This window comes from Hirundo rustica, chromosome 13 (genome assembly GCF_015227805.2).
Source record: "Hirundo rustica isolate bHirRus1 chromosome 13, bHirRus1.pri.v3, whole genome shotgun sequence".
NCBI classification, from domain to species: domain Eukaryota; kingdom Metazoa; phylum Chordata; class Aves; order Passeriformes; family Hirundinidae; genus Hirundo; species Hirundo rustica.
The window spans coordinates 8,626,888-8,652,024 of record NC_053462.1 but is presented as its reverse complement, the minus strand read 5'-3'; the positions used below and the strand labels follow the sequence as shown (position 1 = coordinate 8,652,024).

General features: G+C 39.7%; 1 protein-coding gene across 1 annotated transcript; it reads right to left on the bottom strand.

Moving 5' to 3' along the window:
• Positions 1–1,942: 1,942 nt before the first annotated feature.
• AP4E1 (adaptor related protein complex 4 subunit epsilon 1) lies at positions 1,943–21,073 on the bottom strand. Its single transcript, XM_040077577.2, has 21 exons — positions 20,912–21,073; positions 20,479–20,550; positions 19,521–19,644; positions 18,828–18,901; positions 17,312–17,433; positions 16,357–16,516; positions 15,704–15,870; positions 15,076–15,149; positions 12,889–13,011; positions 12,694–12,803; positions 12,294–12,433; positions 10,953–11,065; positions 10,697–10,815; positions 9,725–10,027; positions 9,199–9,313; positions 8,697–8,832; positions 7,872–8,127; positions 6,585–7,163; positions 5,375–5,559; positions 4,549–4,706; positions 1,943–4,124 (listed from the first exon to the last, which is right to left on the bottom strand). Exons 1-21 carry the CDS (start codon positions 21,071–21,073, stop codon positions 3,964–3,966), a joined length of 3,453 nt encoding a protein of 1,150 aa, XP_039933511.1. The 3' UTR covers positions 1,943–3,963.
• Positions 21,074–25,137: the final 4,064 nt, after the last annotated feature.

Genomic DNA, 25,137 nt, shown 5'->3' with positions numbered 1-25,137 from the left:
ATTCCTGACAGATTTCAAAGCCCTGTCCTAAACATGGAGGTGCTGGAACCTACCAGAACATTTTAACAGCAAGCATTTATTCTCCTGTCCTTATTCCCAGAAAAGGCAAACTGTTTTGGCTGGAAGAGCTCAGGATTTGCAAACAACTCACATGGCAATTATACTGAAAGCAATGAAATACTGGCACAAAGAGAAAATTGACAACTACCTTAAAATCAAAGTTTAAAGCAATCTCCTTAAGTGGTGCTTTGAACCTTCCTGCTGGTAAAACATTGCTGTCAGGTTAATTTTATGAATCATATCATAGCAGGACAAAATATTCTTTGCTTCATCACTGCCAACTTTATATACTAAAGACAAGAATGTTAATGTTTAAGAAACTCTCATGGAAGTGACCACTTTTGGCATGTTAATGATATGGTGCCTGTGCCACAGAGCTGCTCATCATACTGAACAAGTGATCTGACTTGTGCTAGAGAAACATTCTCAGAGACACACACATAAATAGCTGGCCCTGAAGAGAACCAAGCACTAAAGCAACAGAAATGCAAAAAGCAAATTTTTAACTGGATGACTTAAGGAGGTCTATTTTTGTTCTTACATAAATCAATGCCAGAAAAAGACCACGCAGAGTCTTACCCACACAGAAAAACATAATAGAGCTTTTTATGCTGAAAAACTACTGGTAGGACTCTGTAGGAGAGAAACATTTTTCTGATACTTAGATACCATCAATGTCATTTATGAGCTACTTGCAAGTACAGGAAAACCTCAAGATAGTGCCATCCATTACACAAATTTATTCTTTTGGGTCCTTACAGAATGAGGAGGATTTGGGAATACTTCGCAGAAAGCAATATAATCCAACAGATTGTCTGTATCTAAGAAAACGTCCTGCCTCACACTGCCATGTTGCACTTCCTCCAGTTTTCCTACCAAATTGTTTGTTTCAGTAAAAATATCTGAAAATACTCAGGGTAATGAGGTAGAAGCTGACAAAACAGTTGAAATACAGATCCAATACAATCCCTTTCCTGCTGACTCCCAATTGTCCAGAACTCGCAGGGCACACGGCAGTAGAGCAGTGAGGCCCCCTGGTTCCCAAGGGTTTGTTCCAGTCTCTCCTGACCTGCCAGTTCAGCACAGTCAGTATAGACTTCTTCATGCAAACTGGTTCTGTGCTCTCTTCCTTCCAGCCTGCTTCTTTGCACCTCACTGCCCTTCCTGGAAAACAGGTTCATGCTTCAAGAGCAACCACGCCACAATGAAAAGTAATCATAACACTATGGAAGATGAGGACACTCGCGACAGAATTTTCAATACAGAAATAGATGGAATAATAATCCTTTGTAGAATTACCTCTACAGCTCTGTTTCTGAGACAACCGGATGCTGGATCAAGATCAGGACCGGCAGCAGTGAAACGCTGAGGTTCTGCAGGGCCTGAGCCCCCACCTCAGCCAGGACTCTGGTTACACAGCAGCAGCTTTGTTAGACCAAACAGCCTCATGGCTCAGCTCAGGCTGCAACCACCTTCACTTCAGCCAGTGTTACCCCTCCCAAGCTCCCAGCTCCACAGCCGTGTGTTTGCACTGAACTTAAAAATATGCTATTCCTGTCAGCTGTGAATAACAACAGATACTGACATCTCCTGTGATGCCTAAAAGCAAAATCACACTCTGGCAGTATTCCAAAAAAAAGGACTGGATAATGTGAGCTGGCACACAACGCTGCTTAAAAAGTATAGTCCACTGTTTTGACATCTCCAACTGAGAAACATGACATTTGGATTATTAATGGATTCAAGACTTGATGTTACACTCTTCATCACTGTTCAAATGCAAAGAGAAACAATTAAAATAGAAACTACTTCTTAATATGCAGAAACACTGCTACGTGTAATGGAAAAGAACTTTTAACAAGTATCAAACTAATTTTTTTAATAAAACTGAATTTTATTAAACTGCAAGAAATGCAAATATGGTGATAGATTCAGAACAGTATTTGTTGAGCAGTCTAAAAATAAAGACTGACACAGGTACAATGCCCTGCAAACTCCTTTAAGTGATGTTACCATAAAGCAATTAGAATCAGAATACTGACAGCTTAACATACACTATTCATACAGTGAAAAAGGTTACAGAGAACATTACATTAACAACAGAAGGCATTGTTGTCTTTGCAGTTCTTTAAACACCAGGACATAGAACATCTCCTTGCTGAAATGGTTTAAATGCATAGGCCACAAACAGATATTTGTATTAGAGTTCCTATAATTACAGAAGTCCAATTGCATAACACAAGTCTGATTTACCAGCAGGGAAATTGTCTGCTGGAAATTATTCCACTATAAATCACTTTTCATTTATATAAACTGTCTTGAAGTGCCAAGTAAACATTAAAGAATGCAGAACATTAAATATATTTACAGGTTCAGTGCACTTTAAATTCCTCAGTAAGAGGCTACTGAAACAATAAAAAAGGAACTTTGCTTGGATGATTATACTTGTGATAACACAAGTAGCTTGACTTAAAAAAAACCTGTCATCAGCACATTAACATTGCTAAAACAATTTCATGAATGTTTACCAAAACATCAGCAAAGTAAAAGAATACTTTATTTTTCTTTACAACCAGTGCTTATCAGGTGAGAATCAGAAATGCTGAAATAGAAGTTTCCTTGTTACTATTAAACACTCAAAGGAGAGAATTCCACCACAGAATCCCTTTATACCAGGTCTGAACTGCGTGTACAATCTTGGATACTTAAATAGAAAACATGGCCAGCTGTAAATAATACTAACCAGTACTATTTTTCATTTAGGATCTAAATAAATTAAGATGGCTGGATTTTCAAGATTGTGAGGTCACTTCAGGAAGAAGAGACAATCTGCTCAGACATTTTCCACGTTTGCTGCTGATTTAATCCCTCATGCCTTGCTGCAGTTCCCAGCCATGCACACACGACACAGCCACATCTCTGCAAGTCAGACGTTCGATGAGTCATACTGAGGTTATAAATAATTAGAAGTAAAAATAAATTGAAGTTTTCCCCTTGTGAATTTTCATGCCCAGGGATTTTGGCCAGATTAAATTTACAGGGTGGACTGGAGAGCCATGAACATGTTCACTACCCAACAATCAAGCAGTCAACGTGTCCACAGCCAAGTGCCCCTAGCTCAGTGACCTCAGACTTGATCCATATGGAACTTCATCTCAGACATGCACAAATACTCAGTGACTGTCACAGACCCCTAGGGAGAGGGAATGAGACTGAAATATGGAGAGGAGGAACTGCAGACAGGAACTAACCTGAAGGGCTTTACATAATCCCCCAGGAGATGCTTCCAAACCATTTCACATGCCTGACTCCTATTAAAAAGCTATTTAGATATTATCCCTTCCATGGTAAATACCAAAGATCATGGGAAGTGTTTTGCTCCCTAGAATCTTTTCACTGTTTTAAAACCACACATTTGTTGCTACATTAAGTTATTTTATATAACCACCAATATGGGTCTTGTTGCCAGCAGTGCTTAAAAATAGCTTTAGAAAAATTATCAAAATAAAATTAGATAACTGATCAAATCTGACCTCATAATGGAAATACATTTTCTTCAAAATCATATTTAAGTAGTTGCCATGAAGAATAAGTGTTGGCATCTATAAAAGCTGTGTAATAAAAATAAATACTTTCAGTCATTTACAACAAAATTAATATACATTTCACTTACACAGGTAACAATACTTTAATGTACTGTACAGTCCTGAGCACGTTTTTGCAGGGGTAATTTAGGTTACCATTTTTCCCCCACAAGTCCACTTGGAGATTGCCAGCTGGAAGAAAACTTTTAATACTTGAAGAAGCAGTACCTTAGTTTAGCTTTGGTAATTATCTGTGCAACTGTTTAAATCTTCGATTTGCTTTCACACACCAAATAGATTAAGGCAGGCACTATTGTTCTTAGGATTCCTCCATCACTCTCTGACACTGATAGAGCAAACCATCTGGAAGAGCAGCACAAGGGGATCTGAACCACAGGGCCAGCATCCCTGAGTGAGTACGGCAGTGCAGGAGGCAGGGCACAGATGGAACGAGCTGGCACGCCAGGATTCCCTCATTACCTGAGCAACCACAGGGAAAAATGAACAATCAGCAAGGAACAACTGCTACAGCAGACTTCCTAAAAAAAGCATCTTTCACACTCCATGTCTGCTGTTTTCCCCTACTCTTACCTCTACCTCATGGAACACATCACCACAAATCATGCCCAGCTTCGTACTCCTTACAGCTTCATTCCTTTTTGTCCTGCCCAAAACTCTTCCCAGGGCAAGTTTTCTCCCTTGTAAAATCCCTGTGTCTGCTGAACACTTTGTACCTTTCAATCATCTTCCCACAGACCCCTGAGTGAGGCAAATGAAGTCCAGGGGACACCACTCTCTTGTTTACCACGCTCCCAAACATTCCCTGTAAGGTACTCTCTTCCATGCACTTGTTTTCCTGGGACAAATTCTCCTGTGAGCAACTCTCCAGTATGCCTTCACCTACCTATAATGTCAACTCTGTGGAGTTTCAGCTTCTGTTGCAGTGTATCCAGGGCTGCTGAAAGGGAATCTTGGCAAGGTGACATTTTTATATTCTGTTTCACATCATTGGAAAGGGACAACCACAGCTTCCCAAAGTCTTCTGTAGTCATTTCCATTGGCCTAAAAGGAAATTCACCACATTTCTTAGCCAAATAATATATATCAATCAGAATACCTTTGGTCTCAAACCCTGTATATGGAAGCATCTGGACAACAGAGCAGACAATAAGTAAATACATATTAGTCTAACCAAACCCCTCCTCTTTTCAGCTTAACATTTAGAAAAGGATTCTATTCCTTGCTTTAGATTTCTAAATTTCAAAAGAAAAGAAAAGTCTGTTGGACAAATGACACTTGTCTTTTTCTACTCCTAAAATAAATACAGTGTTCAAAAACAAAAAGAATGAGCTTTCTTCTTCCTCTGCAAAAGTTGTCAACCTTTTCATACGATGTTATGGTCTCTGCACTCAAACCACTCGTTTCCTCTCGACATGTTTACATCATGCCATATTTTAAAGCATCATGTCCTTCTGTTCTCTGCTCTGTTAGCCTCCTCAAAAACAGTTTCTGTCAATATTCTCCCTGCATCTGTACCTTTTGCTGGAACTTTACCCCTTTTTTGCAAGTGTAAAATAACCCTTCATTATATTTACCAGCCATCTCAGATTTGAATTAACTGCTCAAGGTGAAGCTTTATATTTTCATAGTCAATACCCAAATCATCCTACCCTTGTCCAACACTAAGCTGAATACAAGTGTTTTTAAAAACTGCAGCTTATTTTATTTACCTGATGAAGTCCATCAATGATAAAGTTACTGAAAATTCAAGGCGAGTTTCCATTTCTGACTGGTAACTAATAGAGCCAGAAAGAATTGCCTGTGTACACACTTTGTTCATCCTCACACATTTCTGGCAATGTTCCACACTTTGAGCTTCAATTACAGGAAACTGGGAGGTGGCACTCTCCAAAATCTATATAGTCATAAAAGGAATAAAGAATGTAAGTCTTGCTGTCAAGTTGTGCAAGTGATTCAGATACAGCTATAAAACTGTGTAAGTGCCTTTTATTTCTGTCGATTTTTCTTGGAGTATTTGACAAGTGAACAGAGCTACCATTTCTCAGCCCTCATGAAGGATAAATCAATCATTAACACAAACAAACATTCTACGAGAGGCATAGCACCAGTGAAATTGATCTCTGCCGATTGGCTTCTCCCAGCTCCAAAGAACTGCACCAAGAACCTGAATTCTGCAGCTGTCCCAACTGAATTATACAGAAACTAATACAGATTTATATATAAACTGATATACAAGCAAGAAGCATCACAACATACCTCAAGCTATACACTAAAAGCAAGAAGTTAAGAAAACATCCCAAATAAAAAGGAGGATTTCTAGAAAACTCAGCAGCTCCTGGCTCTCCAAACAAAGTGGTATCAGAAATTCTCACCATGATTGAGGTCTGGATGGGAATTAAGTGAATTACAAGAAAAATCTAGACAGGAGATGCTTACTCTCTATCAATGCCAAGTTTGATTCAAGTCAGAAATGGAAAGGAAAGGAACTCCATAACCAATTAGCAGTTCCTTGATTAAGTCAATTCTAAAAGAAACAATATGCTTAATTCTTTTTATCCAGTCATCACTTGCTGAGTTGTTTAATAATTCTGTGCTTCTTTTAGCAAAACCCATGGACAGTCATACCAATTGGCAATTCCTAAATATCGTTCCAAATATTTGAATGAAGTTTTAATTATGACTATAACATGCTTTAACCAATCATATTTAAATCCCTAATGCAGCCAATGTAAAATAATAAACTAATCAACTCCTCTGCACCCTCAACTAAATGCATGAGAATGAACCATGACTGATGCCTTAGAAAACAAAACTGAAAGTCTACACAAATTTGGTGTCAGGAAAGCATAATGTTTGCCTATCAGGTAAATACAAATGAATGCACAAGCACAGCAGTATCACCCAGACAGAGTTTCTTACCTGAAAGTGTTCTGATTCTTCAAACACTAAGTTCACAGCACCAAGGGCAGAAGTGGTTTTATTTGAAACAAAAACAACAAGCAACAGAGAGTCATCTGTCCACACCTTACATAAATGCAGAGCTAAGGCATCACTCTGACAAAGCCCCACTCCTTCAGAGTGAGGAAGCCCTTCAAGTTCTTCTGGTAAGGAAGGGACCAATGGTGTTTCACTGGCACTTTCACTTTGAGCACTTGGAGAAGGCTGAAAAATTTCAATATTACTATCAGCAAACAAAGATGGCTGTGACAGCCTGTTAGCTGAAAGTCTTTCATCCAGCACAGATTTTCTGAGGGACTGAGATGTTTCAAATGCTAAATTGTCTTCTACAATATCTGAAGAACAAGGGGAGGCTTTCCTTAACCTTGTGTGCGTACTTCCCTCAGAGTCTTCCATATTAACAGGTACTGTATCAAGTAAAGGACCAAAATCTGAAGCAGCACTGTTTTGGAAGTCTGATGCCTCCTCACTCAACTGCTGAGTTTCATTAATCTTTGATTTCCTTTTGAACTTCTGAGTAGCTGTGTCTGTTTTGCCCATCTGAAAAGAAAGAGGAAAAAATTTGGTAAAAAGCTCCTAGCAACCAGTTATATTACTCTTAATACCATGCAACAGTGAGGAAGGACCAAGGAAACAAAACAGATGACAAATATAAATAGATACCAAACATTTTAATGGATCCAGGGGTTTGCTGTATCTCTTACAGAGTACTATATTAGCTTATAATGCAAGAATGACTCTAGATTCTCTTAACAAACTAAAAGCTCTTAAAGACTAAGCAAAGGCAGCTTCTGGTTAACCAGTGCTAAGTGCCAAGATTTGAGCTGGCTAATATGCCAGTCTTAAAAATATTACCTAATAGTAAATTCTTTTATGTTCCACATACTACCATATATAAATTAAAAATGGTATTGATATAGGGTGCCAAATTCTAGCCTTACATGCAAATGAATGGTGATGGCTCTGCAAGGCTGGGTCAAGGAACAGTTGTTCAGGAAAACTGACATTAAAACTTGGAGAACAACATGTAACCAGAGGAAAGTTCTAGTTACCAAATCAGATCTGCCTCAGAGGGTGCTTCATCAAACTGTTTCAGGTTTCAATAAAATATCACGCTTCAAAAGCGTTTTTTCCATGACTTGGTTTGTCTTATCAGTAATTTGATCTCTATTTGCATACAAGTATCTATAATTTTAAATGAGACCATATGTAAACTCTAAACTGTTAAGTCTCAAAAGAATCACTTACCAGGCTGACACCAGCACTTGATCCCAGCCCAATGAACAAAGTTGATGCTAACTGCTGCTTCTCTTTGTCCTCCTCAGACAGACTGGCACCTTGATCAGGCTGCAATGCAGGAGGCTCCCCTACCTGCTCTGCCAATAAGCTGCCACAAGGCACTGCTTGTGGCTCATTTCCTTTCTCTGTTTTGTTTTCTTTCTTTGGAAGGTAACCTTCTTTTCCCCACAGCTTGCGTACTCCCTCAAGTTTCAGAGTATTTGTCCTAAAAAGGCAAACAAACCAAAGCAGGATCAGCCATATGAACATGTTCATAAAAACAAGCCAACACCCAAACACCATTCACTACTTTGGCACTTTGATAGACAAGAGTGAGCAGTAAAATATAAAGATTTTGGAAAGGTTTCCTGCATACCAGTTTAGCAGAGTATAAATGAAGTTATTAATTTGTATGAAACTGTGGGTATGGAATTAATGTATACTGCATTAAAAATAAAAGGAGCATCTTACTCTGCAAACCTTAGCCTCACTTCTATCTTTTTCTAAAAGAAAGATGGCAGAAAAAACAGTAAACAATGTAATCATCAGGCAATCCTGTCCCAATTTTACTGCAGCAACTGCCACCTAAACTGCAGTCTGTGAAGAAAGTGGAAGACTGACCACATCAGCTGTTTCCCCAGTTATTACACAGATGTCACCACCTGATTTTTTTTTAATGTGATAGAGGTTTCAACTGCATTCTTTCTAGTTCCATGCAGTGAAGCAACAAAGACCCATGATACTGACAAGAACAGGAGCTCAAGTGTACTTCACTTCACACACAAATTAACTCACTCTTTGTGCCCCGTCTCAACACTATTCCCGGATGTATCAGAGGCAAAAGATAAACCAGTGGGGGACTGTCTGCCAGTGACACCAGATGAGGACACACTTGAAGCAAAGGACAATCCATAAGGTTCAAAATTCAGTGCTGCAAGACAGAAAATTTTAAAATTACAAGGAGGCATAAAAAAATTAAGAGTAAAATCTAATTTCTGAAAATAGATATCCCTGTACTGCTGGACTTCTCAGGAGGTTTTCATTTTAATAATCCCCATAAATTTCAAATCCTATAGAACAGCAAGGATTACAGTAAGACTCTCACCTGCAGAACAGCAATCTATATACATCAGCTAGTCAGAGGTGGAACTAAAACTGAAGTCTGAACTTAGCTCTTGTTTACAGACAAGAGCTGCATTAAGACACTTATTTTAAGAAAATAATTTAACTATACCCTCAAATTGTTAATACATATCAGGTAATGTACCAGTATTAAATAAATGCAGTAAGCTGTCACCTTTTTCCTGAGAAAGTTTCTCCTCTTGTCTCTGGTGATGAGGCTTGTATGGTGCTGCACCATGACCAAGTCCCTCAGCCACAAATCCATCCAGAAAAGATAACGAAGCATCTACCTACACAGAATTAAAAGGAATGAAAAGGCAATTAAAATATTTGCTCTGTGTGAGCCTGCTGTTACCAGGCAAACCTGAATTCAAAAGCAGTAATGTATCACTAAAGCAGGCCTACCTCATCTTTGAAAAAACAAAAGACAACTAAAAATAAACCAGTGTATGAAATGACAATTTTGCTAAAAGCTACTCCAGCTGACTTAAGTAAACCACCATGGTTCTCCATCTTTCAGTACAGAACTCTGTGATTCATCCCATATGCCTGAAAAAGTGTTTCTGAAAGCAGACTTTAAGCGGACTTGCAGCAGTTAGAACTGCAAATACCATTCATTTTGAAAACACCTTTTCACCAAAATATTCATTCCCCTGAACTACAAAGGGGTTCATGAAAAACACAAATGTCATGTGTCTTACCACCAGGTCACTGCAACTAGCATCAAATGGAAGCAAGCTTTTCATCAGTGCTTTGTCCTCACACAGTTGCTTCAATTCAAAGGCATATTGTCTCAGGCATGTATCCAGAGAGCTGCTGAGTTCTTGGATTAGCTCCTCCACTGTTTTTGAGCAAGAGGTGTGTGATGCTATCTTGGTGACTGCAGCCATTATCCACGCTTTAGTTTCAGAAGTAACAAAAGTTTTCCTCAGCAGGCTGTGCAGCTTTGTCAAAATAACTTCTGGATCAACGTCTGTAACAAGACTGAAATATTCTCCCAACACCTATTCACAAAGAACAGACAAAACATGCATTTAGAGCTGTGCTTCCAGTTTTCAAATTGGAATACAATTTTAAATAACAACACAATAAAATCCACCTCATATTCAAGAAACTATTACTTAAACATGTTCCAAGTTATTTCTTTACCATACTGTGTTTTATATGTCAAAGGGCTGAAGTGACCTTTGTGTTCACCTCAACAGCCTCCAACTTTTGTCTTTTTAAAAATCAAATAACTGTCTTGAAAAGAAAGCTAAACATAACTAGGCCCTGACAAAACACCATTTCCTCAAACTGCAGCCTCCGCCTTGGGTGGGATCTGAAGCTTCCCCAGGTGTCAGGTAACACCAGCACAGCACTTGGCCAGTCACTTGCAGGGCTACAAAAGCATTTCACAGCCACATCTGGCTAACTTGGATGAAGACAGAAAGGCTCTCAGGGTGCAGTCAGACTCAGGTGGCTGCTAAGCCATTCCAGCTGTCACCTGCCTTAAAGGGAGCAAGTCGACTTTTCCACAAACCACAAGTTAATAAAATAGATTTCATCATGTTAGCTTGACTTCAAGTAAAAATGACTAAAAATTAAAGTTTAATAAATATTTATTAAAAACAGTATCACCTTTGACAGCTTCCTCAAATCTTTGTATGGAATTCTGACCGTGTCTACCTTACCCAACTCATAACTTGAAGGAATTTCTGTGGATACAATTTATCTTCCTCTTCAAGTAATGCCAAGTAAGATTGTACTGCATACATCCGTAGCTGATGATCTTCTTTTCCATCATCAAATCCTAGATAGAAAACAGCACAGTTTCTGAAACACAAGTAACATATCCTACCAAATATTTCAAAGTACATTTTAAGAAAAGAAAACAAACCCAGATTATTAAGGAACATTGTTAATTCTTCAGAGCACGTGGGGAGTTACCTTCAGCCAACAGCCTCAGAAAGTTGTTTGGGATGTCAGAATGCACAACATCACCTCCAACTGAGAACACAGCGTTCATTGTCTGGATGAACCACTCATTGTTAGGGGCATACGTGTCCAGATGTTAAGGAACGAAATGCTAAGGCATAATGTTTTTCTTTCTTATTTAGTGTATTTCCTAAGGAATGCCCAATGATCTTGGAAGTTGGGGATCTGATGGGCAAATATCAGCTCCATCTAACTAAAGAGGAAATATTCCTGTATCTTTTAGAAAGTGTTTCCTGTAAATGTCATGAAAACTGGTGGTCAGTTGGAAAAGTCTGAAGTTGAAAAAGTTGAGTTTATGCAGGCCTTACTCACTAGGAACAGACACATTCACATTTGTCCTACTCTATTTTAAGCTCTCACTTGTCCTGTGCTAGGCTTCCAGATAATCTTTTGCTCATCCAGCACCACCTGGTCAATTATAAAAAACCAGTTCTCTTCAGTAGTGCTTCACTGTGGACTTACCAATTTTACAAAAACATTTCACAAAAACACAGAAATCCTCACTGCTTTTTTTTAATATATTTAACTTTTGATCAACCTTTGCTAACTTTGAAAGTTGGCTTTTGCCTTCTCTCAGACAAGTCCTAAAACCACACAGTTTATGAATGGAAATTTTTAATAGCACAGAAATTTCAGTGTTATTGCATTAGTTTTTGCAGACTGCAGGACAAGAGAGCTTTTTTTAGTACAGTACTCCTTGCCAAGCACTGCACAAACAGGATGACAAGGCAGATAGTTCTCTGTTATCAAGAGCTTACAACTCGAGTTATCAGACAAAAACACAGAAATCAGGCAGCGGCAGGTCTAACAGTAACACTCATGACAAGCCAAATCCCTAATCATCACTTTCATCTTCTACAGCATCTTTAAAAAAATCTTTATTTCTATCAGAGTGTGCTGTTCTTAAAATCCACACACTGATGAAGAGTTCTATCAGGGAAGATCAGTCCCACAATAACAGAACTGCACTTCACGTAGCACTGAGACATCTCTCTCCATGCAGTGGTATAAGGCTTCAAAGTTTGAATTTAAAACACAAGGTTTTAATGTTAAACTCCAAAGCCAAAATTTGTGTGCACTTAGTTTCTCTCAGTGAAATACAAGAAACACTACAGTCATTTTCATGTGTGCTTTCTTTTGCATCTGAAAGGATGGAAAGCACAGCTCCTACTTTGCAAGCTCATGAAAGATGCTTTGATAGGTATCAGTGCTACAGGTGCCTGAGCTCTGACTTCAAAGTTTCAGAAAAATAAAAGGATATTTCTCAGCTAGCTCAGAAAAACAAAAGGATATTTCTCAGCTAGTTCTGCTACTTTGCCAACTAAGCTGATGATAGTATATTCTTCTTTGCTTTCTTTTAAGTAGTCAAGCATCTTCTGGACTATGACAACTACATTCTGCCCATTTGTAATCCTGTAGAGGAGCTCCAAAGTCTGAAAGAGAAAGCACAAAAACTTAATTGGTTCTGATGACTCAAAAAAGGAAGAAGATAAACAGCAGCTTAGTACGCCAAATTGAACAACTATTCTTAAACGAAATACACTGCTTATCTACACAGCTTGTCACATTAATACTGTTTGTAACTGCTCTCTCACAATTATGGAAATACGACATTTTTACACTACTCATTTTACAAAACCTATCACCCACTTTAACAATTCGCTTAATTTTTGACATTTAGAAATTCACTGACCTCCCTTTTAATAATGGGATCTGGATGGTCCAGACATTCAATTATTGTCATCTGGTGCTGGAGTGCCAGATTCGGATCCTGCTGGATAACATAGGTCAGAGCCTTTAAACCTGGAATGTAAGTGATTGCAAGTGATACAAGGCAATGCTACCGCTACGGCCAAACTAAGGACATAATGAAATCAGGCATGCTTACCTAAGTATTTCAAATTAATTTTGGGAGACAAAACAAATTTTCCAATGCACTTGGCTGCCTTTTCAAGTAATTCAGATTTGGGATAAATGGTATAAATTGTTTGGACACATTCAAACAAGATAGCTGCAGGAGGAGAAGACACATAATTAATGTGTATTGAATACTTAAATAATCTAAAAATTTTTAACAAACAAGCTCAGTGCTCCTCAAGGACTGGCAGTGCTGTCCCACTCCCACTGAATCTAACCAGAGAGTACCATCTGACATAAGGAAAAGCAGGTAATAGTCTATCTCCTTTAGTACATACATGTTTTAAGTAGCCCCTGCCATTGTGCATACAACTTTCTGTCCTTAAAGTTCTTCCAACCTTGAAGTCTCCTACAGCTGCTCAAGGCACTGGACTGGGACAGTCTTCAGAAAGCCAAAAAGCAACTATAAAGGATTTGAGACAAATTATTTTTGATAACTCATACCATTTCTTAGCTACTACCAACAGCCAAAATCATCCCAAGAACATTCTTGAAAATAAAAAAACCCAATGAAAAATCAAAACACAAAACAGAAAAAACCCAACAGCTTTGTGCGGTTGTTTGAGAAAAGTCTAGAAGTAAACTGAACAATACACAAAAATTAATTACTCCTTTATAGCACCAATTTGGCCAAAGATTCAGATCAAGTTAGTCTCCCAAGTTAATCAGGGCTTAAAATCATAATGTAATTTTCAGTTGTTCTTGTAATTCATTCACTAACTGAACCGTCCAATACACATCTCCCTCTCTTCCTTAGCCATTACAAACTAAATCTGAGAAAGACTAGCACACAACAAAACTGCCTGCAGGAAACATGCCAAAACCAATGACTTTTTATATGAGCAATCACTCAGAATTACATTTTTCTTTTGTCTGGGATTATCAACTATAGCTAAAAATACTTGCCATAGGTGAACAAAAACTACATACCTAAATTCTATGTCCTTGTACAAATCATAATGAACTGCCCATTTTGTCCCTTCAAGTGCTCAAAACAAATTTAATGTTTAACTCTTGGCAAGTGCAAATAGTCTGTATTAAAAGTCAACACACCTCCCAATAACTTGTATGTTCTTGCCTAAAAGAACAGAAGCGATCAGCTGAATACTCCAAACGTCTGACAGATGCTTCCTTATTTATTATTTACTAGAAGAGAATACTTCCCTAAAGCTCCCCTTTTTATCAAGTGAAGCTTACACAATGCCTTACAACATATGTATGATGTAGGTGTTAGACATCTACATCTTTGAGCCACGTTCCCTTTTTGTTTTACCCCTCACTGTTGTTTTAGGAAAGTCTCAATTTTCTTTCTATTCCATTAGCACTGAGACTTTGGCACATCTGCAGGGCTTTATTTAACTATAAAAAAAATTGGGGCGGTAGGTTTTTTTAGCCGTAAACAGCTCTTAAATAAGGGTTCTAGAGCATCAGAACTGGGGTTTTGAGGAGGAGAAAACAAAAAAAGACAAATAAATTGCTCAACTTTTTAGTAAGAAAAAAGTTAGCAATGCAACTATTCCTTCTGCTTTGCAGTAGCAACAAAACCTTTCTCTACTGAGAAGATCATGAACTTCTACCAAAATTAACCTTGTACTATGTTTTAGAAATTTTCAATTGAGACATGTGCCAAAGACATCCTTTCACAGGCAGCACTCTCAGTGAACTCTGGAGGTGCAATGTTCATTAACTGTGCCCAGAGGAGAAGCCCTACACAGCTGCAAAGAACTGACACTGTCCTTGCACACTATTGCCTTTCCCAGGGCAGTGAAGAGAAGATGGAAGCATTTCTAACACACAGAGATGTATCAGCAGGATTTTCTTTTACTGCTTATTTCAATTTAAGCAATCTCCAATAAAAGCCTTCATGAAGCACCTGACTTTCTGTATTTAAAGGCAGGGTCAATGCAAAGACAGGATAAAGGCTTTTGAGTTGAAGAGAATTCCCTGCATATAACTGAGTTTTACTTCAGTGATAAAAAAAAATTATGCTGTAGAGCAATGTATCACTTGTGCTACTATTTACTAGTTGGACACTTAAGAATGCAATTAACATTAAGACTATAATTAGATTTTTCAGAAGTATTGTGTATTAGCACAATCAACTACTCATTTTCTATCTTTTCAAATATTGATAATTATATAAAATAACCTTACCCACCATATGTAATATTATGATTAATCTCTGCTCTTCTTAAAGATTCATCTAGAACATCATACATCACTTCACTTGTCCTGTTTAAGAAAATATTTACAATTAATTACAGCACTAATAAGCATGTAGTCTTATTCTGCTAAACAGTTCAAAGCTATTATTGAAACCTGAACACATTATTCATATCCACAGATTTTCTCTATAACGTGATCCTAAATGGCATTTAACAGGATGCTTGAAGCTTTCAAAAGAAACATTTGCCATATTAGAAGAATAAAAACACTTCCCTTGCTGCTTGCATAAATAAAAAGGTCAATAGGAAAAGGATCACAGACAACTAGGTCCTCACAAAATGGCAGCACTTTTTAAAAATAGCTTTACTCCAGATTTTCACTGTTATTTGGTAACATTGTAGTAGAAGTCCCAGTAAAATTCCATTTTAATCATATAGCACAATAATCAATTGCTTAGACAATCCAAAAGCTAAGATACTACTTTTTCAGAAATTAATCTGCTCACTGTCTTGGTTAAAAACAATAGTGCAAGAATTTCAACGCTGAAAGCCTCTTACAGCCAATGGTTACTGTACTCTTTGTACCTTCAAATCATTAAGTACAGAGAAAAATCTCATTACCTTGGATCATCTTTTCCCAAGAGCCCCAAAATTCTTAAAAGCTGAATTTGTAACCACGGTGCTGGCACACTGTGATAGTTGAAGTCAGCAGAGAGCTTTCCTCCCACCACCTGCTTCAGGATGGTAACAAAACTCCCAGTCAAGTCCTTGTATCCAGATGAGTTTTCCTACATAAAGAAAAATTAAAGACAATTCAAATATTTCAATACAGCAACTCAAAGTAAAAATAATCCACAACTTGAATAAGTCAAAATACCTACACTGATGGTATAATTTCTTTAAATCAGACTTCTGCTCTCAACCCTCAGCACCCATAAGCTCCTCCCTCCAAGCCTATGCTCTTTCTCACACATTTGCAAAGGGAGCAAATGTAACACTTACAAGGACATTTCCCTTTAACCCACTGTACTACTCAGATCCTCTAGCTAAGGACCCAGCAAAGCTGAGCATTCAGGCTCTGCAAGAGTTGGATCTGTCCAGCTAAATGGAGAACTGGCAGAAACAAATGGAACACACAACCTCATACATTAACTTTTCTAACTGCTAGAAGTGAGGTTTTTTTGCAAAACCTTTACAGAGCACACTGTGGTATTTAAAATAAAAAACATAAAAATATCTCCCAAATTCAGTTGTGCTTCTAGTTCTTTGCCTACCTTAATCATTTGCAGATAAATATGCAAAGAAGCGGCCATGACTCCAGCATCCCTGTCACATAAAGCCTTCCGGAACTTATCATGGATGTGCTGAACTTGATTAGGAGCAATGACATAGAATTTATATAAAGCTTGAACAGCTTTTCTTCGGATAATTTCCCTGAAATGAGATTTACACTTAACAAAACAAACATATTTTAAGTACTTGACTTTACAAAAAGAACTTGCCAGACCCCAGAACATCACGATTTGCAGAGATGAGAGCCCGCGCTTTACATACTGGTAACAAATGACTTTGCAAATACCATCTAAGTGAGGAAGTGACAAAGCCAGCTCTAAAGCCTAGTGGGGATGGATGTCAGATTGATGATTTAAAACAATGTCTACCAAATAAGCAATGAAAGAGGCCATGACTCATCTGCTGTGGTCACACATGGCAGCTCCAAAAAATACCTGTCTAGAAGTTGCTGAATTAATTCATTCTGCAATTCCCTTTCTAATCAACAATTACAGCATTTTCCTCTATTTATGGGATATAGTAAACTACAATTCAAACAAACCAAGGGTATCCACAGATACACCTTTATCAGTTTCTCTAAAGTGCTTTATGAAAAAAGTATCAGTGAAGTTCAAGGATCTGGATCTGTTTCTCCACCTACTCTACATGAAGAAGCACTTCTTCATGCATATTGCTTAAAAGGACTCCACCAAATAAATTCAATTACATTGACCTATCCACACTGGCTATGAAAAAGTTGCTGTCTGTTCAATACTAAGTCAAGCTGCAAATAAATGAGACAAGAATCCAAAAATAAGCACAAGGAGAGGATTAATTTCTAAAGGTGACTAACAGAAAAGACCAACTGAGAGAAGAAACACCAGTTTACTAAAACTACTGACAAAATCAAGTTACTCAGCTGTACAAGGCATTTGAAATTCTGTAATGAATACATACTTAGAATGCTGAAGCTTGTCTTCTATTAGGGGCAGAACAGCTGGAATCATCTCCCGTGGAAAGATCTGGCTGACAACAGTTAACGCCATGCACACCTCTACAAGATTAGTGCTCTGTAAATCCTGTTACATAAAAGACAGGTAATTTTTTCTTAGACTTTTAAGTTCTGCATAGACATCCCCCAAATCTTGCACAAGCAGGCTGGACCTACCCCCCTAGAGAGCCCACCCATAGCCAGCATCCTGCTGGTGCTTGAGAGGAGCTCTCAGCACTCACTGAGCTCATCAGGCTCTTCTATCCACAGGAAGAGGGAACAGGCAGCTCCTCACACTCTTCTTACAGAACTACATCCTTATTCTAAATGTGTGCAACATTAACACGTAGAGCTACAATCAATTTTTGTTTACTGAAATGATTGCAAAAATATGTTGAGCCCCTATCTGGATCAGGGACATGAGTCACTTCCCACAGAATTCAATAGAACTCTCTCTACTGCTTTTGATGTAGCCAAAAGAATGTTAAAAAAATGAGCAAGCTCAATAATACTGCCAATTATCTATCTGTACACTAAAATATTACTTACTTTCTAAGAAGCAAATGCAAATTACAAGTAACATTCTACAAAACTAAGAATCTCAGTCTGTCCTAAATACAATTAAATATAGTAGGCATAGCTCACTGTAACCTTAAACCAGTGGATGAATTTATGAAGACTACAATTATTTTTCAAAACAAATTGCATGTGTGGGATTTCCAGTTCTAATAACTTGCTTTGTTCATTTCCCCCAGATAAGTTTCAGTCTTTATTTTGATTTAGTTCTTTGTGAGTTTCAAGCCATATTTTTAAATATCATAAAACAGTTTTCAATCACAGCAACAAACAAGCGTCACTTTCAATCTATAATTTCTGGGACCTTGGACTACTGTAGTATACAAGTAAACACTACACAGAAAGAGTTAGAATAAGTCATAATTGCTCCACGTAAGAGACAGCAGTAATAGATTTCCAGTGGCACTCCAAAATGTACTTCCATTTTCTGTCAAAGTCATCAGATAAACTCAGAGAAGGCAAGAGACTCTTGCCATCAGCTAAAAGCCAAAGCTAACATTGCAATACACATGCATGGCTCCTCCTGGAGTTGAGAATGCATACAACTGGTACATTTATAAATTTAAGTTTATGGCATATCTCCTCTTAAAACTTTTAAAAAAAAAACTTTTAAAATATGGCTTCAAGAGCAAAAATTTCAAGATCAAATTAAAAAGCCACTTCAGATTGTCTCTGCTAATCAAAGAAACAGCAACTTAAAGAGAGGGATACAGAAGTAACTAGATCATGCATGACACAACAGGAAAAAATGGTCCAAGTTTTCACCCCACAGCCCCCCCACCAAGTTCCAGCCAAAGCTTTCTGCTCAACCAGGTCTTCTTCCCCACTGGCTCATCTCCTGGCACATGGGAACAGCATCTCCTGTGCCAGGAAGGTTTTCTTTTATTTGTTGTAAAAACACTATACCTTCACAACTGTGTTCACTAGTAGAAGTAGCAGTTCGTGATTTTCATGTAGAAACAGAGAAACTGCCAAGTAACCTATAAAAGAAAGCAGCCTTCATTACTACTTTCAAGGAATAAGAAACTTTATTACAGAAACTTTAAGACTGTCTGTAACACAAGAGTTGACTCAGTTACAAAACAAAAAAAACCTGCTGGATAACAGTTGTTCATGCTTTAAATATCAAAACTCTCTTTTTCCAAGCAAATCAGTTACATTTAAGTTGCAGTAAAGCTCAACAAATAACAGCTAAGAATTCATAAGCTGTGAGAAATAAGAGACATTACAATACTTCTACAGCTAAAGAACAGTCAAGATCACCTTTATATTATAAATCACTTCCTGGAAAACTAATGTCTTTTCTGCAGAGGGAAAAGTCTATTACTTTTAGACTACACAACACAAGTGCACTTCAAAACAAAGAACTGATGATTCAAAATAAATTAATTTCCCCTGACTTCTGTGCTGCAAGCACACACAGAGCACCTCACAAGCTAATTATTTACATAATTTCAAAAAGTAACAGGCAGTGAAACAAGACCAAGAAAGCAGAGAAACACTTTAAGTAGGTTGTATTTGATATGAATTATAAATCCTGGAAAACTTCAAAACTGGGAGTTTGAGAACATCATAAAAACTACAGCTCCATGCACCTACCAACTCTCTTCTCCAGAAGATTCCCTTGCTGGGCTAGTTTGATTGCATGGATATACCCAAAGGAAGACTCGTAGCCCAGCATTTCACAATAGATGAGTCTCACCATGCATTCTTTCATCAGTCTCTGAAATACCAGAAACAAATTATTGAAAATTTTAAGCTCAACACGTTTTATGCTCTTCTTCACTGCTCTACTGAAACAGAGCTTTATCTCATAGAAACATATCTATTCACACATTTTCTAAAATCTCAGCATCCATAGTTTTTTCTTTGCCATGAACTTCTGCAAAGCAGTATTAAATCTGCTAAAAAGGCAGAACTTCCCCTAAACAAATTCTTATTTTGATTAGCATGCATGTGATCAACAGTAGAGTAACTATGACAACATAAAAAATAATAATTATTTGAAGCATATAGATGATCACACTGTTAGCACAAATTATTTTTTACCTATTACTACCCTGACTTAGGATGGTTTCTCACTACATGAGAGGTAAAACTTTATTTTTCCCTTCAAAGATCCTCACTCATGGGACTGACATATGTATTAACTAATTCAAACCACAATACATCATCTCCTGAAACTCAGACATGACAATAGTGCACACAACAAAGCACAGCTTCTTAAAGAGCATGAACTAATTGTGCGAATAATGTCAGCCTACAAAGAGCATTATTTGATGGAAGCAGTTCGTCATCCAGCTTTGCTGTCTGCATTAATTCAGAAACTACAGAATGACAGTAGGGTCATATTGTTACAGTTTATTCACATCAAACAGAATCACAGTGTTCTCACTGTTTTAACCATGCTGCAAAACCATATATATGGTTTAATGCTGGTGGTAAGTATCTATAAAGCAGATAACCTGCACATCCACCGGTCATAAAGAGGGAAAACACTGCTGCTCTTGACCTTCGGTGAGCTGTTTCACAGCCTGCAGCCACTAACAGAACTTACAAGTGTTGTGGTGGGGGCTGAAACTGTTGCTTTCAAACTGGTTAGCTCCTGCTGGATTAATTTTTCTTCTTCCTAGAAAAATTAAACTGGTTTTAACCTCGCACGGATTTCACAGGCAAAATGTGAAAGACTCAGGAGACACGGTAACTCGGCGGTGGCCCAGGCTCTCCCCAAGGCAGCGTGCACCTCACTCTGGGATGCCCGCCTCCAGCACAGCGGCCGTGCTTGCCCAGCCCGAGCCCCAGAGCAGCAGAACGCGGCCACCCACAAACACGGGGAGTTTATCGGGGGTTTATCGCTGGCTCCCGAGCTCAGCCCGATCCAGCCCCGCGGCCGAGGGGAGATGCCGCGCCCGGGACCCCCAGCCCAGCCCCGCGCCGGCTCCCCCGGGGCAGGAAGGGAGAGGAGAGGAGCCCGGCCCCGCAGCCCGTACGTGCTTGGAGGTGAGCGCCGTGATGCTCCGGATGAGGCTCCCGAGCCGGGAGGAGGCCGACACCCTGCCGGGGCCGCCGGCGCCGCCCGGGCCGGCGCCCGGGTCGTGCTGCCCCAGCAGCCCGGGCAGGGCGCTCAGCGTCCGCTCCACAACGTCGCTCATGCCGGACCCACGGCCCCCGGAAGAGACGGGCCCGGGCGGCCCTTTCCGGGGCGGGGCGGGAGGCGGTGCCGGCCGTGAGAGGCGGTGGGGCCGGGCGAGGCGGAGCCGCTCCCGCGGCCCCTCCCTGCCCCTCCCGGGGCCCCGGCTGGGCCGGGAGGTGGAGCTGGAGCCCCGCGTTGGCAGCGGGCGGCCCCTGCGGGTGTGCCGGGCACGGAGCCATGGCCCGCAGCGCTGCCTGAGGGAGCGCGGCCCGGGCCCGGCTGCGGCTGCGGGGCGGCCTGAGCGCCGGCCCGCCCGCCGGCACCTGCTGTCAGCGCCATGAAACATAAAAATTTTAACGGGGCTTTCGAAAGAGCAGCGTGTGGCAGCTTACCACAGAATCAGTTCGGTTCAGACCTCAGACACCACTGCCTCCACCAAACACCACGTCAACTGGACCACGGCACTGAGTGCTACATCCAATCTTCCTTAAACCCTTCCAGGGACGGTGACCACCACCTCCCTGGACAGCCCATTCCAATATCTGATCACCCTTTCTGTGAAGAAAGTCTCCCAAATGTCCAATCTAAACCTCCCAATTATGAAAAATACTATTCTTAAAGTGTGGGTGGGAACATCAGGAGGTTGTCATGGCTGAGAGGCTTCCAAAGGGCTGATCCTGAGGTGATTCCCACAACCCTGGTAGTGTTTTGTCCTCTTGGGAAGGTTTTCACCAGGGAACTTGTATTTCAGTTCAAAGGTAATTTGGGGTTTTTTTTCTAGAAAGGAACTGAAACAATCCCTTCCAAGCTATGTGTTTCCAGTGAAAAGGTATCCCTCTGTCTCCTACATACATCTCGACAGAAAAACCTGCTGAATTTCAAAGCTATAAATTGATTTATTATCAGACAAAGAGAAAAGCCCAGTAGGAACAAACTGAGATTGCTATTTTTAAAAGTATTAAAAGTGGGCATTTCCTTGAAACATGGAAAACTCGTAAGCTTTGCAGATCAAAAATGTAAGTTTAATAACCAGAGGAAAAGCTGCTAGTAAAGTTGATGGAACTTGGATAAATACTCAAAACACACTAGCTTTGACTTTTTTATTTTTTGTGGTTCTAGAGACTTAAATCCTTCTCTTTGCCTTCAGTGGTATATAAATAAATGCTGTCTGTCAAATGATTCGTAGAGCACAAACCCTCAGGCTTGTGCATGGTTAATTGTTGATGATTGCATTGAAATCAAGAGGACTATTCATAGTGCACACATATGTGCAAAATACATGACATTGTCAGATGATTATAGATACACCTAATGCCTTGCATAAAGGTCACGGTAGCTCTTCCAACGCTTTTTTTTCCTTTTTAGTACTGTGTTATTTAGTATGTCATTCGCACTAAATGAGATAAAGTAGAAAAAGCAAATCCACAGAAGTAAGGAACGTCTACATCTAGGCATAACTTGGCAAGGTGGCTTGTTGTGCCTTTCTCCTGCTTTCATCTGCCTTCTTTTTTCATCAGCTAGAGGAAAAACTTTGAAGTGTGGTTATAAAACAACTGCAAAAATAACAGCGAAAGACTGCATTTCAGTTATTTCTCTATGCTTCATATCAACTGCTCTCACCACACCAAGAAACATTCTAATTGTCATTCCTCTGAGTTCTCCTTGGCATCTGATAGGCAAGTGGTATTCTTTCTGGCTCATTTCACATTGCTAGAAGTAAATAGTTCCAGAATAGAAAATGGGTTGATTGTGTATGAGCCAAAATAGAATCCAAAATAGAAGCGCTTGTGCTCTTCACTGTGTTGTCTCTGCACTGGGCAGAGGAGTGTGTTGTAGAAGTTGATATAAATGATGCCAAAAGAAGCAGGTGTAATGAGAAACAAATACAGCACTCTTACACAGTCATTTTTCTCTGAGTATTAAACCTATTCTGTCATAATTAGCAGAGATTATGTATTATCTGTCACATGTCACACACGCTCACAGGGCACCACGAGGAGCAGGGGACCCAGTGTGCCAAAGCAGAGGGGGCAGTGCCAGTGTGCTCTGTGCTCACAGCTGCAGCACGCGGCTGGCAGTGCCCATGAACAGGGAAAGGGTTTGTGTCTGAAGTTTTAGTGATGGCAGGTTTTGAACTCTCTTCTCTCCCCACCATCATTCCCAGCCCCTGCCCTGTCCTTCTCATCATTCCTTGCCAAAGCAGGAGACACTTCAGCACTAAGGAAATGAACCGTATGGATCTGGGAAATAATATAGAAAAGATTTAACAGAAATAGAAACATTTGTCACACAAACAGAAGGACATCCTGTAAAATAAACACATGTAAACACAATTAGATGTATCATTATAGCCAAAAAGCCATATGTAGACATATCACATAAACAGACATGTTTTTGACCTGCACCTTCTTCACGCTGTCGTCTCTAATTAGAGCTCCTTTTCTGGTCTCACTGTTTTACTGACACCTTCATTTCAGCAAGTTTAAAATACAATTGTACTGTTCAGTACTTTTGACTGAATGAGAGATGTGTAGAGTCTTAGCAATGGATGCACATTTACAATGCTTTGTAGGAAATATTTGAGTGGAATGGAAGTAAATATCAGGCAGGGTACCTGGAGAGAAAGTACACGTTTGTGTTACATTGAGAACATTACACAGGCAATGAACTGCTGAATTAATCCCAGACTGAGATGGAACATAAAGCCACATTGAAGTAAAAATTGATCTTTTCATTTTTCTTTATCAGCACTATTCTGTAGTTTTGAGGTTCCTGTGGCTATACATACACATCTAATGAAGATGGCAGGGGAGGAAGTTACTCTGTGCTTTATAAATGGAAGCTGTTTGTCTTCTGTGCTTCTAAAATGAGGGAAGGATCTGTTTATTATAATAGTTTTCCTTGTAGGTCACCAAGCAATGTGTAAATAAGGCTGTTTTCTTCTTACATACAAGTATGCTTAAAAGGTTTTTATCCAAAATATCCTATAATACCTAACTCTGGCTCAGCTCCAAGAATCACCAAGCTTGGTGATAAAGCGAGGATTCTGGGGCTATCAGTACATTTCTGGAAGTTGTTTTCATTGCTCTGGATGTGGAAGACTATAGAAGTGAATCTAAGGTAAACTAGAGCATCATTTTATCTAAATTATATGCAAGGGCTTGACTATGACATACAGTGGCTGCTAAGGGAAAAAATTGCAATTCTTTTTAGTGCTTGTGGTTCAATTTAATTATCATTCTCTTACTTTTTTGTGTGTTCTTCACAGTTCATGCTACAGCGTTGTGTATATATTCATTGATAAAGGAATTAATAGTTCGGCAGTTCCTACTTTTCATTTGTGAAAGCACTGGTCCTTTTCATCTCTTCAAATAGAAGGTTTTAGCCATTTTTAGCAGTCGGTAAAAATTGACATTTCTAATGTTTAACGATTTTCGTCTGCTCCTTGAGTGTATGTTCCGTATTTGTGAATACAGAGTGATGAGGTCCTTTTTGTAGAAAGAACACTGATTTATTTTGGAAGCAGCTTGTGTAGTTCTGAAAAGAGCTACCGCTGGAATCCTTTGTTCTGCCGCGAACCGGTGAAAATGTCTTCCTCCGACCCCTAGGGATTTGTTGGTGTTCTGCGTCTACACGGGCTAAATTCTAATATTGAAAACGTTCAGAAAGAGCTTACATGCTTATTGTCATTTTTGCGACTGCTTTTTTAAATCCTAAATTTTAAACAGCAGGACGTGCTATAATTAAACTTTCCACGTCCTCCCTTTGTCGTCCAAAGAGACTGACGACTGCGCCTTTGCTGTGCAATTCAGCCCCGTGGAGAGGGTTTGATGACAGGCAGCGACTCACAGCCCCCCGTGCGGGACCGGCTTTGCCCATACGCTGCTCCCGGGTGTGCGCGGAGCCTGCCGGGGCCGATGGGTGCCGGTGGGTGCCGGTGGGTGCCGGTGGGTGCCGGCGGGGCCGTTCCGCAGCCGCCCCCGGGCCGCGGCCGCGGAGCGAGGGGGCCGCGCATGCTCCGGGCCCGGCCCGCCCCCGGCTCCTCCCCGTGCCCGGGGCCGCCGCCGGGGCCGGGCTCGACCA

Bases quoted from the DNA above. Each gene is read 5' to 3' on its own strand.
- AP4E1 (XM_040077577.2), bottom strand. From the start codon at position 21,073: ATGAGCGACGTTGTGGAGCGGACGCTGAGCGCCCTGCCCGGGCTGCTG. The intron at 13,012-15,075 runs GTGGGTAAGGTT...CTCCTCCTGCAG, and splicing joins TAATCATAATATTACATATG to CTATCTTGTTTGAATGTGTC. The intron at 8,128-8,696 runs GTGAGTTAATTT...TTGCCTTTTTAG, and splicing joins GTTGAGACGGGGCACAAAGA to GACAAATACTCTGAAACTTG.